General features: G+C 40.6%; 1 protein-coding gene across 9 annotated transcripts in view; it reads left to right on the top strand.

Moving 5' to 3' along the window:
• Positions 1–19,847, top strand: part of HORMAD1 (HORMA domain containing 1) — a 920,105-nt gene that overhangs the window by 621,470 nt on the left and 278,788 nt on the right. For all 9 annotated transcript variants that reach the window (XM_078670957.1, XM_078670959.1, XM_078670964.1 and 6 more), the window contains one exon: positions 13,296–13,362. In XM_078670957.1, coding sequence (XP_078527083.1) covers positions 13,296–13,362 — 67 coding nt within the window. The remainder of the gene's footprint in view (positions 1–13,295; positions 13,363–19,847) is intronic.

The raw sequence follows: 19,847 nt of genomic DNA, 5'->3' as shown, positions 1-19,847 counted from the left end.
CTTCTTTACAGACTCCAAGTTGGCTCTGAAATTCACGAAACACATATGTCCTCGCAAACTCCTCAGGTCACTTCAAAAAGTTCAACGATGTCTCCGACTCTTAGTGATACTGACTACCAGCTGATTATTTTGATGGCTTATGTTGTTGCTAGATTCAAGCTAGCCTGGCTGATGACGGCTGATTAGCCAGAAATCGGTCCCAGGATGCTTGTTTCCGGTCCAGGGAAGACATGGCTTGGCAGTTCGGACTGGACTTTTCCCATGAGGCACAGGGTCAGACTGATTTGCATATGGCCATGTCTGAACTGGGGTGGTGGAGTGAGCTAAAGAATGATGATGGATTAAACCCAGATCTGTTGACTGCGGGTGAGTGCTTGCAATGTTGAACACTCCGTCCATCATCCCCTTTGGTTTTGCTTTGTTCGCCCTAGGTTGGCAGGGTATGCCCAGACGTGGGTCCCTTGCTCACTTTGCCACTGGATTCAAGCTAGTCTAGCTGATGACGGCTGATTAGCCAGAAACCGGTCCCAGGATGCTTCTTTCCGGTCCAGGGAAGACATGGCTTGGCAGTTCGGACTGGACTGTTCCCATGAGGCACAGGGTCAGACTGATTTGCATATGGCCATGTCTGAACTAGGGTGGTGGAGTGAGCTAAAGAATGATGATGGATTAAACCCAGATCTGTTGACTGGGGGTGAGTGCTTGCAATGTTCAACACTCCGTCCATCACCCCCTTTTTTTTGCTATGTTGTCGCTTATCCACATAACTGTATACATGGACACAATAGAATATATCACTAAATGGGAGCCCGCTGATTAGTCGCGTCGATGTGGTAACAGAAATATGTCGATAGTATATTATATCTATGTTACAGTTAGGGCTTTGGTACATTTACTCTATCAAAATCAAAGAGCTGGTGTGGGTTTCTTGTTAAAGCAGCCTGGCCACCCTGCCGCTTGGTAGGTGTTTCCTGTCGTTCCTTCCCCCCAGAGGGTGATCCCCCATTAGTCTGAATTTTCAAATTGGGTTTGGGGTGAATTTTGGGAGGGTGGGGGCTTGTATTCTTGACCTAATTGGGAGGTTGTAGTGGGAGGGTTGTGGGCAGAAGGGTTCAAAGCATTTGAAGTTAGCCAATGCTTAGATGTAGTAATCAAGAGGATTGTTCATTGTGATTGTGTTGACACCAGGAATGGAGATTGCATTTTTAATGTAGTATACTATGACTGCCAGCTGCTTGATTCATATGGGATGAAAAGCACTAGAGCGACCAATGGGTGAAGGCCACAGATATCTAACGTGGAACATTAGAGGGCTGAACTCTCCGAAGAAAATCTGCCACGTCTTTGCATACCCGATCCGACATGGCACTCAAACTGCCTTTTTGCAAGAAACGCACATGACCAAGACTACCGAAGCGAAAATTGCATTTAAATGGGCTGGGTTCAAGCTAGCCTCATCATACTCCTCTTATGCTAGGGGGGTTCTCATATTGATTAGGAAGGGCATCTCGTTTACACCACTCAAGACTCACATAGATGAAGAGGGTCGCTGCGCTATGGTTCAGGGTAAATTAGGGAACTCATTAATCACTCTCATAAATATGTATGGTCCTATAGCAGATGAGCCAGAAGTGTTTCAGCGAATGTATAATATACTGAGAGAATGGCCCGAGACTGCCACTGTGTGGGGGGTCTTAATACATATTTGGATCCCATTCTGGACAAATCTAACTCACAAAGCATTTGCACGCCTAAAGTGGCCCAAAATGGCCCAAAGTATTAATCATGCCATGCTGGAATTTGAGTTGGTGTACGTTTGGAGGCTGCGTAATGCCACAGCGAATGATGGAACACATGCCACGCCAGCGCATAATAGCTGGTCTAGTTTAGATTATTGCCTCCTGAGTGAGGGCGCTACCGAATGGGTGACTGCTATCACTACTTATCCACGTACTTTTTCCAACCACAATCCAGCGCAACTGGTACTTCATATTCCCACCATAATTCATTGTTCATTCACATGGCGTTTTCGTTCAGAAGCTTTGCTGGGACCCATTTATAATGACACCATTCTCAGGGCAATAGAACACTACTTTGAGGTTAATAAAGGAACGGTTGACAGTGCTGCCACACTATGGGAGGCATTTAAGGTGACAATTCGGGGTGTCTGCATTAGCACTACAGCCAGTATTCTGAAATATATTAGAGCCCACCTCACCACGAAAGGGACCACGCTGCAAACCCTAGAGAGTGCCTACACAGATAACCCATCCCCTGACACGCTTTCACGTATTCATGAGTTAGTTTGGGAATATGACGGTTCACGTCAGAGTTGCTCTCTATCGCCACTGTTGTTCGCTATTGCAATTGAGCCTCTAGCATGTGTGATATGTCAAAGACACAGAGAAACGGCTCTGAATTTTAATCACCGTCCAGTTGGTATATCTCTTTATGCCGATGACATGGTGCTTTTTATTAGAGAACCCGCTCGGTATTTGGCGCAGGTGTTAAGAGAATACATCCGATTTGGACTGCTCTCTGGCCTTAATATTAACTGGGATAAGTCAATTATCATCCCTCTGACGGCAGCCACCCCTCCACCACCTATGGAATATCCGATAGTTTGGACCGCAGATCCGGTCAAATACCTAGGGGTCTGGATTCATCGGGACCCCGACGTTGTTATAAGGGAAAACTATGGGCGAGCATGTGTTTCATTGGACCAACAAATTGATAAATGGATGGCATTGCCGTTGTCCTTAGCGGACCGCATGGCAATTATAAAAATGGTGGTATTACCGCATTTTCTATATCTCTTTTCCAACATTCCAATAAAACTGACACAGGTTTTTTTTAATGCTGTGCGAACGTCATTGCTTCGATTAATTTGGGGAGGTAAACATGCCCGGGTGGGTAGGACTACCCTCCCGTATGACTATGCCAGAGGGGGATTCAGTACACTGGACCCCTATATCTACTATTTAAGTGCTCAAGCACAATAAGCATATTTCTGGTTTAATCCACTTTTCATCCAGGGGATACTCATCAATAGTCATAATCTATGAATAATCCCCGCCCATGTGCGGGATCCCGGAGCATATAGAAAATACATATAAATATATATGTATATATATGTGAAAACATATATTTGCAGCCTAAACATCTCACAACTGGCATAACCGCCGCAAAATTACAGAAATTAGCATAAACACAGTAGTACTCTCACAACCCCTAAGGAAGAGAAAGAGAGCAGTAAACATTTGCACACAACAATGCTTTATTACCATAGGCTGCAGTAGAGTATAAAGAAACAAAGAAAAACTGACACCTTGCCTTTAAGGCATTAGAGTAGGGGTACCGTGCCTTTACGACCTGAAGGCGACCCCCTGCTCCCATGGTGCACCACAGGTGGCAGTTGGGTCAGTTCTTTTTTCCGGCTCCTTCTCTGAGGATCCTGGAGCTTGAGCTCTTCAGTTTTTGACTGAAATTATTGTTTTTTGTGAGGTTTTCTCAGAAATTCTAAATTTTTGGTTTGTTAAGGCTTCTGCTTTATTTTTTGTGGTGGTTCACAAAAAAATTCCTGTCAGAATGCCTCCTCTTTTCCGAAAATGTCCTTCTTGTGACAAGAAGTTGGCTCTAGCTGACCCACACTCTGTGTGCATTGTGTGCCTTCCAGCTTCACACGACCCTGACCAGTGCCATCACTGTCAGAAGTTCCCTAGGAGAACTCTTCGCAATAGAGAGCGCATCAGACTTCATGCTCTCTTGGAGATGGAGGCCCCTGACCGTCTTCTTCAAGCAAGCATCCTCAAAAACGGCGACGTTCTACATCTCCTGCCTCCAGAAAAAGGAAGGAAGGAAGGAAGAAAAACTACGTCGAAGTCGCCGTCGAAGAGACCCAGGCACTCTTCTGGATCACCATCAGGACGTCGAAGATCTCCGTCGCAGCCAAGTAAGTCGACGTTGAGACGCCACACTTCGGGCTCGAAGTCTGTGGCTGCTGCTGTTTCAAAGTCTCCGTCGACCTCGAGACACTCTCCGCCACCCCGGATGGGGTCAGCTTCGAGAGTCATGATGGCTCCCTCATTGCCGCTGGCTGGCGTGCCGCCGTCGAGAGGATCGTCTAGATCCCACCACTCGACGTCGAGGAGGTCCACTACAAGACGACGTCGAGAGCAATCTCCTTCGTCACGACGTCGAAGGTCGCCGTCGACACGACGTCGAGGAAGATCGACGTCGAGGGGACGACATGATGGGTTCACCTTCCACTCGACGTCAAGGTCACCGACTCGACGCCGAAGATCGCAGTCGAGGTCGCTGGGGCATGGACGATCGGCGCCGAGAACACCTCGTTCGACGCCATTGGTCACACAGACGTCTTCTTCGTCTCTCGACGTCGAGGGAACAGGTAGCTGTGATTGTGCAGTCCCCTGGCTCCAAGTCATCAGGGGACAGATCTTCATCTCCTGGATTGAATATCGTGGAGATCTCGCCAGAAGCGTCCCCCAGATCTACGGATTATTCCCGCACGTACTGCTCCGAGGACAAGTACTCCGGTCAGGCCTGCGAAGACTCCTCCACCAAGGCCAAGCCCTACACCACGACCGAGATCTCCCAACAGATTACGCTCTCCGGTAAGGCCCAGGACGCCTGCTAAGCCAAGACGTTCTCCCAAACCGAGATCTCATTCTAGACATCGGTCTAGATCCAGGGGTCGGCACAGCCATCGAGACAGGTCTCATCACAGAGGACGCACCAGGTCTCCGACTTGGTCCTATTCCACGAGGTCGACGGTCCGGGACTACTCTCCGACCTTCTCCTCTACTCCTCCGTCAAGAGTCTCGCCTATTGATGACATTGCAACCTTTACAGATGTGCTGGGTAGGGGAGCAAAGAAATTGAACATCTCGTTGCATACTCCTGTGGTCCCAACATTTATGATTTTCGACACACTTCATCATCGCACAGCGCCTAGACCGCTGTTGCCTCTGGTTCCCGGCTTCCTTGAACCTGCGATGGCGACCTTCCTCATGCCTGCAGTGGTAGGTTCTGTTCCATCAAGACTTGCCAAGAAGTATAAGGCTCCCGCAGAGGACCCCTTATTCCTCAGATCTGACCCCCCGGCTGATTCAGTGATCGTGGCGGCTGCCATGAAGTCTCATTCAGCCTCTACTTCTTCTTCGGTGCCCCCAGAGAAGGACAGCAAAGTGATGGATTCTTTTGGCAGAAAGGTATGCAGCACCTCTGCTTCTTATATGAAGGTGGCCAGTGCTTCTGCTCTACTGGGGAGGTACGACAGGTCCCTCTGGGACTCCCTTACTCGCTTCACAGAGAAGCTCCCAAAAGAAGATAGACAGGATTTTGTCGAAATCCTACAGGAGGAAGGACTTGTAGCCAACCAGGTCATCAGTGCCGCTGCAAACGCCTCTGACCTTGCGGACCATGGCTACTCCCATGGAATCTGCTCTCGTCGTTCGGCGTGGCTCCGCCTCACGGGCCTGAAATCGGATGCCCAGAAAAAGATTTTGAATCTCCCTTTCAGTGGTTCTTCTCTTTTTGGTCCACACGCCGATGATGAAATGACCAAAATGAAATCCGAAATGGACACTGCGAAGGCTGTGGGCTTGGAGAAGCGCAAGGAATTTAAAAAGCGCTTTCGTCAAGGGGATAAGCGTTCTTACCAGCAGAGGGTTCAAACCCCTCAATGGTCTTCCCAGTCTCAACAGAAAACCCAGTTTCAGCAAAGACGTCCTGGCAGAGGCAGAGGCAACAATAATAACAAGCAGCAGTCTGCCTCCAAACAGCCTCCCAAACCCTGAGCTGTTGCTTCCTCCGCAACTGTTCGCCACTCCGGTGGGAGGGAGTGTGTCACATCATCTGGAAGAGTGGAGAGCCATAACAAAGGACAGATGGGTGCTCAGTATTGTGCAGCATGGTTACTTGCTGAGGTTCAAGTCACCTCCTCTGCAAGTTTTTCCTCAAACAAAGCTACTTCCCCGTTTCCACAGTCAGTTGCTGCAGGACGAAGTCTCTACCCTCCTCAAGAAGAAAGCCAAAGAGAGAGTGCCTTCCATGCAAATGAAGCAAGGAGTGTTCTCCCATTACTTTCTAGTCCAAAAAAGAGGAGAAGTCAAAGAATACAGGCCGATTCTAGACCTATGACTACTAAACAAGTTCATCCAGAAAGAAAAGTTCTGCATGCTAGCCCTGCATCAGATCTTTCCCCATCTCCATATGGGGGACTGGATGTGTGCCATCGACATGCAGGACGCTTACTTCCACATACCTGTCTCAGTAAAGCACAGAATGTTTCTCAGGTTTCAGATTGGACGCCAGCACTACCAGTATCGAGTGCTCCCGTTTGGCCTCAAATCAGTGCCAAGGACATTCTCAAAATGCATGGCGGTAGTGGCTGCTTTTCTTCCCAAAAGGAAGATCTTCGTCTATCCTTATCTAGACGATTGGCTGCTGAAAAGCTCCTCTCCGGCTCTGCTTCAAGACCATCTTTCCTTCTGTCTCAACCTGATGAACTCATTGGGGTTGCAGGTCAACTTCAAGAAATCAGTGCTCAATCCTTCCCAACGGATTCATTACCTGGGCGCTTCCCTGGACTCCGCTCAAGCAAGCGTGTGTCCTTTGGAGGAGAGACTGTCATCCATGCTTCTGAAGTGTCATCTTCTACTGGACAGTCACAGTTCCACAGCTCGGCAAGTGTCCTCTCTCCTAGGATCGATGGCCTTTTGCATCTACACCGTGCCCAATGCACGCCTTCACATGAGGCCTCTGCAGCAGGCTTTAGAGGACCAATGGTCTCAGAGGTCAGGTCACTGGGAGGACCGTGTCTTTCTTCCACAAGGTGCCAAATCTCGATCAAATGGTGGCTGAAACGCTCCAACCTTCTCCGGGGGCTTCCATTCCATCTTCCTCCTCCGTCGCAGTCAGTGATTACGGATGCCTCTCTTCAAAGCTGGGGTGCTCACATGGACCAACTTCAGGTTCAAGGCCTTTGGTCTGAGGGAGAGCGAGGCTACCACATCAACTTCCTCGAGCTTCGAGCCGTTCATCTGGCTCTGAAATCCCTGTATCCGTCACTGCGCACCAACTACATCCAAGTTCAGACGGACAACACGACAACAATGTTCTATCTGAACAAACAGGGAGGTACCAGGTCAAGAGTGCTATCCCTGGAAGCGCAATTCATCTGGCACTGGCTACTGGCAAGAGGCCTATCCATTGTGGCAGTCCATCTGCCAGGAATACAAAATGTCCAAGCAGACTGCCTAAGCAGAGACTTCGTAGAAGCGCACGACTGGGTGCTCAACGAAGAAGTCGCGCAGGAGATCTTTTGTCTATGGGGCGTACCAGACATAGACTTGTTCGCAGACGCCGCAAATACAAAATGCCCCGTCTTCGCATCCAGGTTCCTCCAAAGAGGCTCACGGGGGGAATGCACTTTTGATCGACTGGTCGCAGACATTACTGTACGCCTTTCCTCCCCTGCCTCTGATCCCGGCGGTGATTCAGAAGTTCTACAGGACCAACACCAGGATGACCCTGATAGCGCCGGAGTGGCCACGCAGTGGTGGTACCCGGATCTCCTCCAGCTGTCGGAAGTCCCGCACCGGCGACTTCCTTGCCGTCCAGACTTGTTGACCAAGGACCAGGGGAAGGTGTTTCATCTCAACCTTCCTTCCCTTCGCTTGACGGCATGGCTCCTGAGGTCATACAGTATGGACATTTAGATCTCCCAGCAGACTGCATGACCATTCTCAAAGAAGCCAAGAGACCTTCTACTAGGAAGTCCTATGCCTTCAAGTGGAAGAGGTTCTTCTTATGGTGTCTTGACTACTCTCTTGACCCTATTAAAGGTCAGGAACAGGTTATTCTGCCCTATCTGTTACATTTGGCAAGGTCAGGCCTCAAGTACCCCTCCATCAGGGTCCATTTAGCGGCTATCACGGCTTATAGGAAGTCACCTTCCCAGGCATCTTTCTTCCTTATGCCTGTGTTTAAAGATTTCTTAGAGGGGCTTAAGAAAGTGTTTCCTCCAGTGAGGTCCCCCTCTCCTCCCTGGGAGTTGAACATCGTACTCACTAAGATGATGGGTGCTCCTTTCGAGCCGATAAATAAGGCTACTTTGCAGCACTTGACCTGGAAGGCTGCCTTTTTAGTGGCAATTACCTCTGCCCGCAGAGTTAGCGAAATCCAGGCCCTGTGTTGTAAGGAACCGTACACAGTGTTTCACGCCAACAGAGTAGTACTGAGGACACACCCAGGTTTTCTACCTAAGGTAGTCTCAGACTTTCATGTCAACCAGTCTATCACCCTGCCTACTTTTTTTCCTCAACCTACCACTCCCCCGAAGAGGTCTTTACACTCTGTAGATCTCCGGAGTGTTCTGAAGTTTTACCTGGCTAAAACCCTGCCTCTTAGGTAGTCTGACTGGCTTTTTGTTAATTATGGAAACACTAATACCGGTCTGTCAGCCTCAAAAAAGATCCATTTCTCGCAGGATAGTCTCCTGTATAGCTCTGTCTTATCATCTAGCTAACAAAGCTTTGCAGGGTAGACCTCATGCGCATTCTACAAGACGGAAAGCTTCTACTACTGCTCTCCTTCGTAATGTCCCCATTTCTGAAATTTGAAAGGTGGCTACATGGCGGTCTGTGCATACCTTTACACGCCATTATTGCCTAGATTTAGATGCACAGGCCGATGCCCAAGTGGAACAGGCCTTTTTGAGGAATCTATTTGCATAAAGTTGTATGTAAAATGGGCACATTTTCAATGTCTCTGTATAGACTTTGCTCATCCGCGAGGCTTTGGGTATGAGCTTGCTATTCTTTTTATAGATTATGACTATTGATGAGTATCCCACGGATGAGAAGGATTAGTTACTTACCTGTAATCCTAGTTCTCATCCAGGGGTATACTCATCAAAGTCATAAGCTCCCACCCACCTCCTCGGACGAGCATGTTCTTAAAGTTATGATATGTTACTAAGGATCTACTCAGGTGTTATGCACCTCCAAAAAGAACTGACCCAACTGCCACCTGTGGTGCACCATGGGAGCAGGGGGTCGCCTTCATGTCTTAAAGGCACGGTACCCCTACTCTAATGCCTTAAAGGCAAGGTGTCAGTTTTTGTTTGTTTCTTTATACTCTACTGCAGCCTACTGGCAAATGCCTGCAATTACAGGTTTTTCCTATGGCAATAAAGCATTGTTGTGTGCAAATGTTTACTGCTCTCTTTCTCTTCCTTAGGGGTTGTGAGAGTACTACTGTGTTTATGCTAATTCCTGTAATTTTGCGGCAGTTATGCCAGTTGTGAGATGTTTAGGCTGCAAATGTATATTTTCACATATATATACACATATATATTTATATGTATTTTCTATATGCTCCGGGATCCTGCACATGGGCGGGGATTATTCATAGATTATGACTTTGATGCGTATACCCCTGGATGAGAACTAGGATTACAGGTAAGTAACTAATCCATGCCTACACTCCACATGTGGCGGCGGAAGATTGCGATGCCTCTCCGACCCACCTACATAGTCTCATCACTCACACACGGCGAGGTACCCCAAAAACGGAAATAAATACAATAGATACTACAATAGCAGCGTGGCAGTCTATAGGGCAGCTCGCCAACAAAGTACCTATATGTGACCCAGTGATGCCCCTGGCACATCATGTGGCGTTATCGGTGACACAGGAGGCTGGCCCAATGCAAATGTTTAGGGAGGCGGGAATGAGAGCCATGCAGGACCTTTATCCGGATGGCACTTTACTCACCCCTGAAGCTCTACAGTATATTACTAACCCTACACTGCTCTTTCAGTTCGCTGTTCACAGATTGAGGCACGCTATTAAATCACATTATGATACATACCCGGGCGAGCCTCCAGTTCAACAATCCCTACAGTTATTATTGACTACTCCCACACGAAAAAGGTTAATAACTAATCTATGCCGGGCAATACGAGCTGAGAAAATGAGTGGGTCAGATAGGAGCCTTAATCGTTGGAATGACAAATTGACCCCCTCATATCCTCCCTTGAGACTAGTGGAATGGGAACATGTCTGCAGTCTCACAAGTAAGCTTACCCCTAACAGAAATCTCTGCATCATACATTTTAAATATTTACATCAGACATATCACACGCCCCTTCGGTTACACTGCTATGGCTTGCGGGATTCTAGTAGATGTAGACGGTGTGGCCAATCGGAAGCTGATTTTATGCATCTTGCTTGGGACTGTGAGAGGGTGGTGTGCTACTGGAGGAAGATGGTGCAGAGTATATAGGACATGTCTGGGTCAGAATTACAATGTACACCGCTGGTATGTCTTCTACGTTATGTTCCACATGTGAAAGGGGTCCTGGGTAAATTTATACGCATTGCCTTGCTAATGGCCAAACGTAGAATTGCTATAACATGGGAAGGAACACAAATGCCGAAAATTGTACACTGGCTTAAAGACACAACTTGTTTCTGGTTGGTTTGATAAGGAAGCTACTTTGCATGGTAGTATTGCTGATTATTTTGGAAATGCAATAAAAAGATTTTTTTTTTTACTTTTCATGGCCAGGAATGGAAAGGCCGATGAGAGATCATAAATTGCCTACCTTTTACCAATAGCGTAGAGTATCTTAAAGCTAAAGAAACACCAGTTTTTCCCAACTGGCAAAGGGTTTGAGTAGATATTTGTGGTCCATTCTCAGGAAGGGGATCATCAGAGATATACCACTTTTTAATTATTGATTATTCTGGCCCAAGGTAGAGTTTGTTAATGAGATTAAGGCAAAAACTGTAAAGGAACTTATGGTAACTATTATTTCAAGAGAAAGATGGCCTGAAGAGGTGGAAAGATTCATTTGGGAATTGGTCATGCAGAGTGGGTTGGAGTGGAGAGGTGAAATAAAATAGATGTAGATCAATGGGACCATCCCGAATTCCAAAACAAGTGTGTGTTTATTTTTTATTGTTATGGGGGAAGGATTACATGTACAAACGTAAGTCTATGCTGGATAAAGAAGTAATGATCGAAATGGCGTAACATGGAATTTATCGTGGACAGGTTCAGTACCAAGCAGAGAAACATTGTGTGCAGAAGCATTTGCGAACAGTCTGCTAGTCAGGGAGGTTCAAGGAAAAAGACCGTGTGTATATATTTAGATGTGGTGAAATGAAACATGGTTTGAAGTAGTTAGAGCCAAAAAGGGTGATAAAGGTTTTTGATAACCCCGTTGTAATGAAGAACGGTGGCAGGTGGAATGTTCTAAAGTTTACCTGATGCAACCCTTACAAGGTTAGGCAAGAGTTAAAAGTGAAAGCACGGACGAATGAAGATTTGGAAGTTAGGGTATGAATGAAGAGGAAAAGCTGGAGTGAAAAGAGAAAACGCCATGCTCATTCAAGATTCAAGGACTAAGTGTTGGGGCATAGTAGTTGATTATGTTAGTTTCACACGTGTGGAAATGTAACTTTTACACTTAACATTAACCAGTCCCTGCCTAAAACCAATCTGGTACATTTGTTTGCTATTGTATATACCATGTTCTTTTCATAGTTTTATCTTTTTTGTTGGTTTGTAAGAAAGGCAGATGTGTTACATCTTGCATATTGTTGTTACTATTGTGGTTATAATGCTGAAAGAACATGACAGAGGAACGTCAAAAGGTTGTATGGTTTGTATCACTTAACACGGGCCAGAGCAGCTCAACGTACAGTTGCTGCTAGATTGGTGATCAGTAAACCGTGTTGATGTAGTATGATGTGTCACCTAGAGCCCCCAAAACTTGATCCAGCCAGTTGTGTAGCAACTGTGGCCTGATGTATTTAAGGCAGATGATAGCGCCAAGACGAAGAAAACAGCAGAACAACTCTTATCTTACAACTTCAACAGCTACTCCTTACAATCAATACAGGTGTCCCCGTCTCCCCATGAACCGATTCCGGATTGGTATTCAGAATGGAGGGAATTTTCATACAGATATATACCTGAACCTGACCAGTGCAAACTGTCTCAACTTTTTTATCTAGGGATGACAGGGTAGAGATCATTCTCTAGTTTCCAGGAAGATCAAGGATATTAGTTGGGTTTTTTCAGCAATGGTATCACATGTCCTGCTTTAAGACACAGGAGGCTATCCCTATACTAGATGAAGTGTATCTCCAGCAAGTGCCTTGATCTTCTCTTTAACGAATAGAGCATGAAAAACATAATACATTGATCCCAAAAGGTTCAAACTTGTTACTACTTCTACAAGATCCTGTAACAAAATCGAAGTAAAGTGGTACATTGCAGCCACTACGGCAGTAAGTGCATAACTTATGTTCCAAATGTGCAAATCAGAGTTTCTCAATTTTCTTTGGTCCCACTCGCTGGAGAGATGTTTTAAGGTATAGGCAAAGTGGGCAATTGCCCAGGTCCCCCACCTTCCAAATGGCCCTCTGGGAAATTGAATTTTCTCTCTCTTTTCTCTATCTAAACCTATTTCCCTCTCTGTCTACCTCTACCTCTGACTCTCTCTCTCTATCATGTATCATTATAAAGACGTTGGTGTCCAGAGAAAGAAATTTTTCAACTTATTTGTGTGACTGTGGTAAAGTTTAATAAATATTGTAATATTATTTGGCTTTTTGGAGGTTTTAATTAGCATGAAATGGGTATTAAAATTAAAATTTCTTCCGGACCGGAGCCCCTAAATATGTTTTGCCCATGGCCCCAAAAATCCTTAAGATGACACGGACTCCTACCACGTAAAGTAACCCGCAGGGGTCATTCTTTGAAAGCAAGAAAGAAGGAAACAACTTGAAGCAGCGTATCAATTTCAATGTTAAGAGACTGTCCAGAATATGAAAACGCAAATGCAGGGTCTTGGAAACAAAACTGTTTCAGCAGCAAAAGAGCACAACTTATGCTCCCCTTAATCCAATCAGTCTTTCTTTTTACATTCGCCCTGCACTCTGGTTTCTGAACGCTCCTCCTAAGTTCAATCATGAGAAGGAGAAAAGACGACAAGAGTGCACAGGAGCAGCTCAGGCTTCCAGGTAAAGGGAAAGCGTCATTATTATTAAAGCACGAATGCAGTGTCCTCTTGATTAACAGCGTCCCTGTTGATTTAAATCCGAACACTGGTAGAAATGAATTATTCAATTTGCGGTAGAAACCTTGGAAGTGAAATTTACTTGAGTCAAATGTTCCATTTTGAAATGTTATTGCAAACATTTGTACTTTAATTTTTTTTTTAAATATGAAATCCAACATTTTATATTATTTATAGGAGGATGTGGGCTCAGAATGTAAGTTGGAGAAGATGACAAAGGGAACTGAAGATTTCAGATTGGAAGGTAAAACATGTAAGCAATTTAGGATTGTGAACAATATTTGTAGGACTGTCGAAGAGATGTGCAACATTCACATTAAAATAAGACTAGTCCGGAATGCTTCAGATATTAAGTACATCAGGACTTCCTAGTTCAGCGCGGCCAGTCCATTCACTGCCCTGTTTCCTCCTTTATGGCCCCAAGGCCTCACAAATCCACTGAAAACTCCCCTTGTGCGATCATTCCTCTCTGATTGTACTCTCTGGCATCGTAGCATATACATACATACCTTTGATATCAGGAGAGACCTAAAACTGAGAATGCACCTACGTCTAAACAGCTTTTCTCTAACTGTCAATTTGTGTTTGGCTAGCATTGGCAAATTAAATCCTAGCCTGATGGGTAGCTCTTGTGTTATTTATTGCTGTTTATCAGGAGCCTAGCAGACCTCTTCTGTGGAGGTCCCAGGCTCACTTCACAACAGAGAAAATATTAGCTGCATATCTTATAAGGAATATCCCTGCGAGTAAGATTTGCCTAGTGGCCACCTAGATATTAATTCATACCCGTGAAAGAAAAAGCTGATGCTATCCTGACAACAAAATTGACATTCTTGTGTGTCATGTTTCTCTGTGCAACATGTTTTATGGTTAGGGTTGTCACGATCCTAACTGTCTTGCATTCAGATTGACGGAATGGGCTGCTATGTCAATAATCAAGTCAAAAAGTGTTATCTTCATACGACTTAAGGTATGAAAACGTACACAATTTTTCGTAAATGATGGTTCTGTTCACATTGATTTAGCATCCTAAAAGTACTGCTAGCCAGATGCATAGTATCATGATTAATCGTTTGCTATCAGATGACCAACATGAGTCTCCTGGTTAGGTCCAAGGCTCATTCCACAAGATCAGAGGCAGCACTGTTGCTTGTTGGAAAAATGTCCCAATCTCTTTGAAGGGGTCTTCAGTGATAGTCAGAATGGCACGTAGACATAATATCGAAATTTTAATATCGATGTGACATAATATCGATGTTTAAATATCGATGGTAAAAAATATCGGAAGTATATATATCGACAACAAAAATATCGAATATCGGAATTAGAAATATCTAAGTAAAAATATCGTTGTAGTTAAATATCGATTATGTGTTAAAATATCGATAAATTAATTATTGTAATATGTATAATTTTTGTTTTATATATATACTGAATTTACAAATGTAAATTTTTTTTACAAAATTTAAAATATTAATTTAAATTTGAAAATGTTTTAAAATAATTAAAAAAATATTTTGAATATATTTAATTAAAAAATTAAAATTTAGATTTACATTTTTAAAAAGAAATTAAATTAAATAAATATTTCTAATTATTAAGTATATTTTGGTTTACAAAATTTAAAAAAATGAAATTATAAAAATTTTAAAATTGGAAATATAATGAAATAATGTAAAAAAAAATAATAGAATATATAAATATATTTATAATTTCTAAATTTAAATCAAAATTTTGCAAAAAATGTAACATAAAAAAAATTGGGAAAATATTTCAAATAATTCACAAAAAATAATCAAATTAAAGTAAAAATTATAATTATGTTGCAACATTTATAAAATTGTAAAAGATTTAAAATAATATTTTTAACATGTATTTGATATTTAACAAATATGATTGAGTAGAATTGTTTATAGAGTGTAAGGAGTGAGTTATTTTGTTAAAAATCTATAGTGATGTAAATTGCATATTATGCTCAATTTAAAATTTAACTTTAAAATATAATAATTAAAACAATAACAATTGGATACAGTAGTATTGTATATAGTGTTTATTTGTTTATTTGTTTATTTTTTTATCAAAACATATATTATAGGCACCTACATCAAATTAATGTACATTGGAGTGGGATTAGAAAATTATATGTAATTAGTGTCCAGCAACTACCCATAATTAATGTAGATTTGAGTGGGAATAGTAATTTATATTTTATTAGTGTCCAGCACTTACCCATAATTAATGTAGACTGGAGTGGGAATAGTAAATTATATGTAATTAGTGTCCAGCACCTACCCCAAATTAATGTAGACTAGAGTGGGAATAGTAATTTATATGTAATTAGTGCCCAGCGCCTACCCAAAATTAATGTAGACTGGAGTGTGACTAGTAAATTATATGTAATTAGTGTCAAGCAACTACCCCAAATTAATGTAGACTGGAGTGGGAATAGTATTTTATATGTAATTAGTGTCCAGCACCTACCACAAGTTGATGTAGACTGGAGTGGAAATAGTAAATTAGATGTAATTAGTGTCCAGCACCTACCCCAAATTAATGTAGATTGGAGTGGGAATAGTAAATTATATGTAATTAGTGTCCACCACCTACCCCAAATTGATGTAGACTGGAGTGGGAATAGTAAATTATATGTAATTAGTGTCCAGTAACTACCACAAATTAATGTAGACTGGAGTGGGAATAGTAAATTATATGTAATTAGTGTCCAGCAACTAGCCCAAATTGATGTAGACTGGAGTAGGAATAGTTAATTATATGTAATTAGTGTCCAGCACCTACCCCACATTAATGTAGACTGGAGTGGGAATAGTAAATTATATAATTATATTTAATTAGTGTCCAGCATCTACCACAAATTATTGTAGACTGGAGTGGGAATAGTAAATTATATTTAATTAGTGGCCAGCACCTACCACAAATTAATGTAGACTGGAGTGGGAATAGTAAAATATATTTAATTAGTGTACAGCACCTACCACAAATTAATGTAGATTTGAGTGGGAATATTAAATTAATGTAAATTGAAATGTCATTATAAAATTATTTATGTAAATTAAAACATTCCATACAGTTTGTGTTGTTGAAAATTTTTATTTTTTTATTAACATCACAAATAATAACATTAAACATTAGTATGACATTTTTATTTTTTACAAATATATTTATTTATATATTTGTATAATTATGTTATTTTTCATTTAACATTTCAAAATAGTTTTAAAATATTCCTTGTTTCTAAGAAAACATATTTAATAGACATAAGTATTGTTAGAAGTAAATAAAAAATACTGTTTGAAAAATAAATATACAATGTATATATTGAAATACATGTTGTTTGTACACAATAGTTTTCTATTCATATTCATATAAAAATATTAATATTAATATTTTAAACAAACATTTTAAATGAAGAAAATATTGTATTACAGCTTTATTTATATACATTTTCTATAAAAAAAGTAAACATTTTTAAACAACATTTCAAGATTTTTACAATTATAATAATAAATATTATTTATTTTATAATATTTATTTTTATAATTTTACAAAATGTGTACATTTTGGTAAGTAATTTAATACAAATAAAAAAAAAATTTTTTTAATAGTATTCCTTGGTTTATTTACTTAACTAATAATTTGTTTACATTAAATAATAAGTTTGTCATTTCTATCTTTTTATTTAGTTTTGGGTCGTTTATTTTGTAACCGCTTTAGGTCGTTTTGTGTCATTTGGAAGAAGTTCAGCTCGCAGTTGGGAAACACTTCACGTCTCTGAAGGTAAGGTTTATTTTATATGTTTTAAGTGTGTTTTAATTTAATTTTGAGAGTCGTTTGGTAGTATTTAGTGTTGTTAGAAGTAACTTTGTTGTATTAGCCATTATGATATGTTGTATTTGCGGATGTTGATTTGACGTACTTTGTAGTGTTGTATTGGCTTGTGTGTAGAGTTAGTGTTTCGATGTTTAAAGTTTAAGAATAGAAATAATATGTTAGTTTTACTTTTAGTAGGACTTTATGTGTTATTTTATGTGGGCGGGAATATTTGCTTTATGTTTTTCTGTTGCAGGAGTTCGTGATGTCAGAGGGAAGCGTTTTTTTTTTTAGAAGTGTTTGTTAGTTTTATTAGCTAATCGTTTTTAGACACTTCTTCAAAATTTTCGGTTTTCCTGGAGCGTTTTTTCTATATTTTTAAATTTTTCGGGTTTTGTATGGTATTTCGAACGACCTTCGTGGAATGGATTTATCTGTTTTGGGACAGTTGTATTTTTTCATTTTTTTGTGGGTAACTGTTTTTCTAAACTGGATTGTTTTGCTGGAAATGGATTCTACAGCATTTAGAATATCTTTGGTAAGTGTTTTAAATGTTACTAATTGTGGGTGGGTAATGTTTTAAAGAATATTGTTTTGTTTTATTTATTTCAAAGATTATTAATGTGTGTATATATATTTTATAATATAATATATATTGCATACATTAATTATTTTCGAGATAAAATGTATGATTGTCATTATATTGTATTTTTACATTTTTCTAAAGTAATTGTTTGTGGCTTAGAGTAGTTTAGAGTAGTGTTTTGGCTATTATATTGAGGTATTCTATGCCTGTTGTGCTAGGGTATAGCTTTACTTGTTGCTCTAGGTATTTGTGCATTTGCTTTGTTTGTTTGGATGTTTTTGGAGTTAGTTCAGTAATGGATTGCTCCATTCTGAATTCCTGATAACTTTGCTCTTTCTGGAGGCATTTAATACATTGTTCTAATGTTGGTTTAGTTCTGCCTGTTGATTGGAGGAAGGCATTGTGCCAACCTTCAACTGCGTTGTTGGTTTTAGATTCTCCATTTAAGGTGCTTCTGTAAACATTCCACCAGGGTATTAAGAATGTTGGATTTCTCCTGTGGCCAGATCTATGGAGTCTACCTATCCAAGTGTCCTCAAAGTAGTCTAAGAGAGGGCTTAATTTTGCTTCATTTTGTTTGTAAAATGGGTTGTCTATTAAAAGGTTGTAGTGTTCGGCCACATCTGTTTCAGGAACGTAAGCTAGTGCTATCAGTTTTTTTATTTGATACGCAAAAGATGAGCTTGTTGCATATTCTATGCTTAGGGTTGTTTTTTGTAAATGCCTCCAAAGACACTGATTAAAATGATAATAGCAGCCTTGGATACAGGTATGGGGGTGTATTTTTAAAATAGCAGAGAGCATTGCTTGTTCAAAATCCAATATTATTTTTTCAGGGGAATAGTCATTTGTTTTTTGTTTGATAATGTTTAATAATTCCATATATGTTGAATTAGTTTTATTTGGAAGCAGTGCATACAGTAGAGGTATATTACAGTTTTGATATAAGCCATGTATTGTGTAAAGTTGGTAGCAAGGTCTGGGACAGATGTTAAAAGTACCGTCCATCATCCAATATTGGCATTGTTGGAGTTTTATTAGGTTTAGGGCTGTACCAAAGATTATTAGTCTTTTCTCGTTGTTTTCATTGTCGTAAATTATAAAAGGTATTTCGCTATATGTTTTAGGAGGTGGAGTGGTAGTAGTAGTTGTTTTTTTGGTACGTGATATTGTTCTTTTGAGAGAAATTATATTAGGCATTTGGGTAGTGGTTGTTTTAGGGATTTGTGGAATTTGTTCTTTTAAGATTAGGCTTGTTGGTTTTTGGGAACCTGTACTTGCTTCTTTAATGTTTTCTAATGCTGTTCTGACTTCTATTTCTGTTACATTTTGTGGGTGGTTGTGTTCCCTGGTGTAAAGGACAGTTGCTTCTCTAGTTGTTGCTCTTCCATAACATTTGTTGGAGTAATATTTGCAACATTTCCAATTTACTTTCATCCCAAATTGTTTCTCTTGGGTATAAGTGTAACCCATGTAGCAGAGTAATAGTTTCCCTTTTTGGCTGGTAACAAATTCTGCTCCTTCTGTCATTTTGCTCTTTTTTAATCTATAAGAAATATATGTTATAGTTATTTTAATTATAGTTATATGTATTTTAAGTTGGAATTATAAACATTTATATTGTGCATGCTTACCTTTGGTAGAAGTTTAGTCTGTGATTTTGATGTTCTTTACTCTTTTAGTTGTGGTCTGTATTTTCTGGGTTTTCTTTATCTGGGAAAAAAAACATTTATTTGTGTTAATTGTTCAGGTATATTTTTTTGGGTTGCTTTTACAGGTTTTGCTATAGGTTTTAGCTTTTACTTATTTTAGCTTTTTGAAAAGTCTTTGGATATACTTACTTTGTTAGTTGTATCTCCGTTTGTTGAATTCAGTTCTTTGATATTTGTTGGTAGAGTGTGTTGGAGTGGTGCTACAAAATAAAAAGGACATATGCATTAATTATTAAAATATGTTAGTAATTTTTATGTTCGTAGCAGTTAGTTTTAGTCACATCATTTTATTGACTTACTTTTTATTAGTTGATTTTTATGTTGAGTTTTAATGTTCTTGTAGGTGTAGTCCAATCTGTCCAATTTTCAGTTGTGGCCTGTAATTTCTTTGGTTTCTTTCTCTGTAAAAAAATAATATTTATGTTCAATGTTTAGAAAAATATTTTAGGTTGCAGTTATGTTTTTTGCTTAACTTATTTAATGTAGTTCGAGAAATATATGAACATGCTTACTTTGTTAGTTGTTTTTTAGTTTTCTTCGTTGTTTTTTCTGTTCTTTAGTTGTGAAGTTTTCTGTAGTGGTTGGAGATAATACACAATAAAT

Source organism: Lissotriton helveticus, chromosome 12 (assembly GCF_964261635.1).
Source record: "Lissotriton helveticus chromosome 12, aLisHel1.1, whole genome shotgun sequence".
NCBI lineage: Eukaryota > Metazoa > Chordata > Amphibia > Caudata > Salamandridae > Lissotriton > Lissotriton helveticus.
This window is presented reverse-complemented; position numbering and strand designations above follow the sequence as displayed.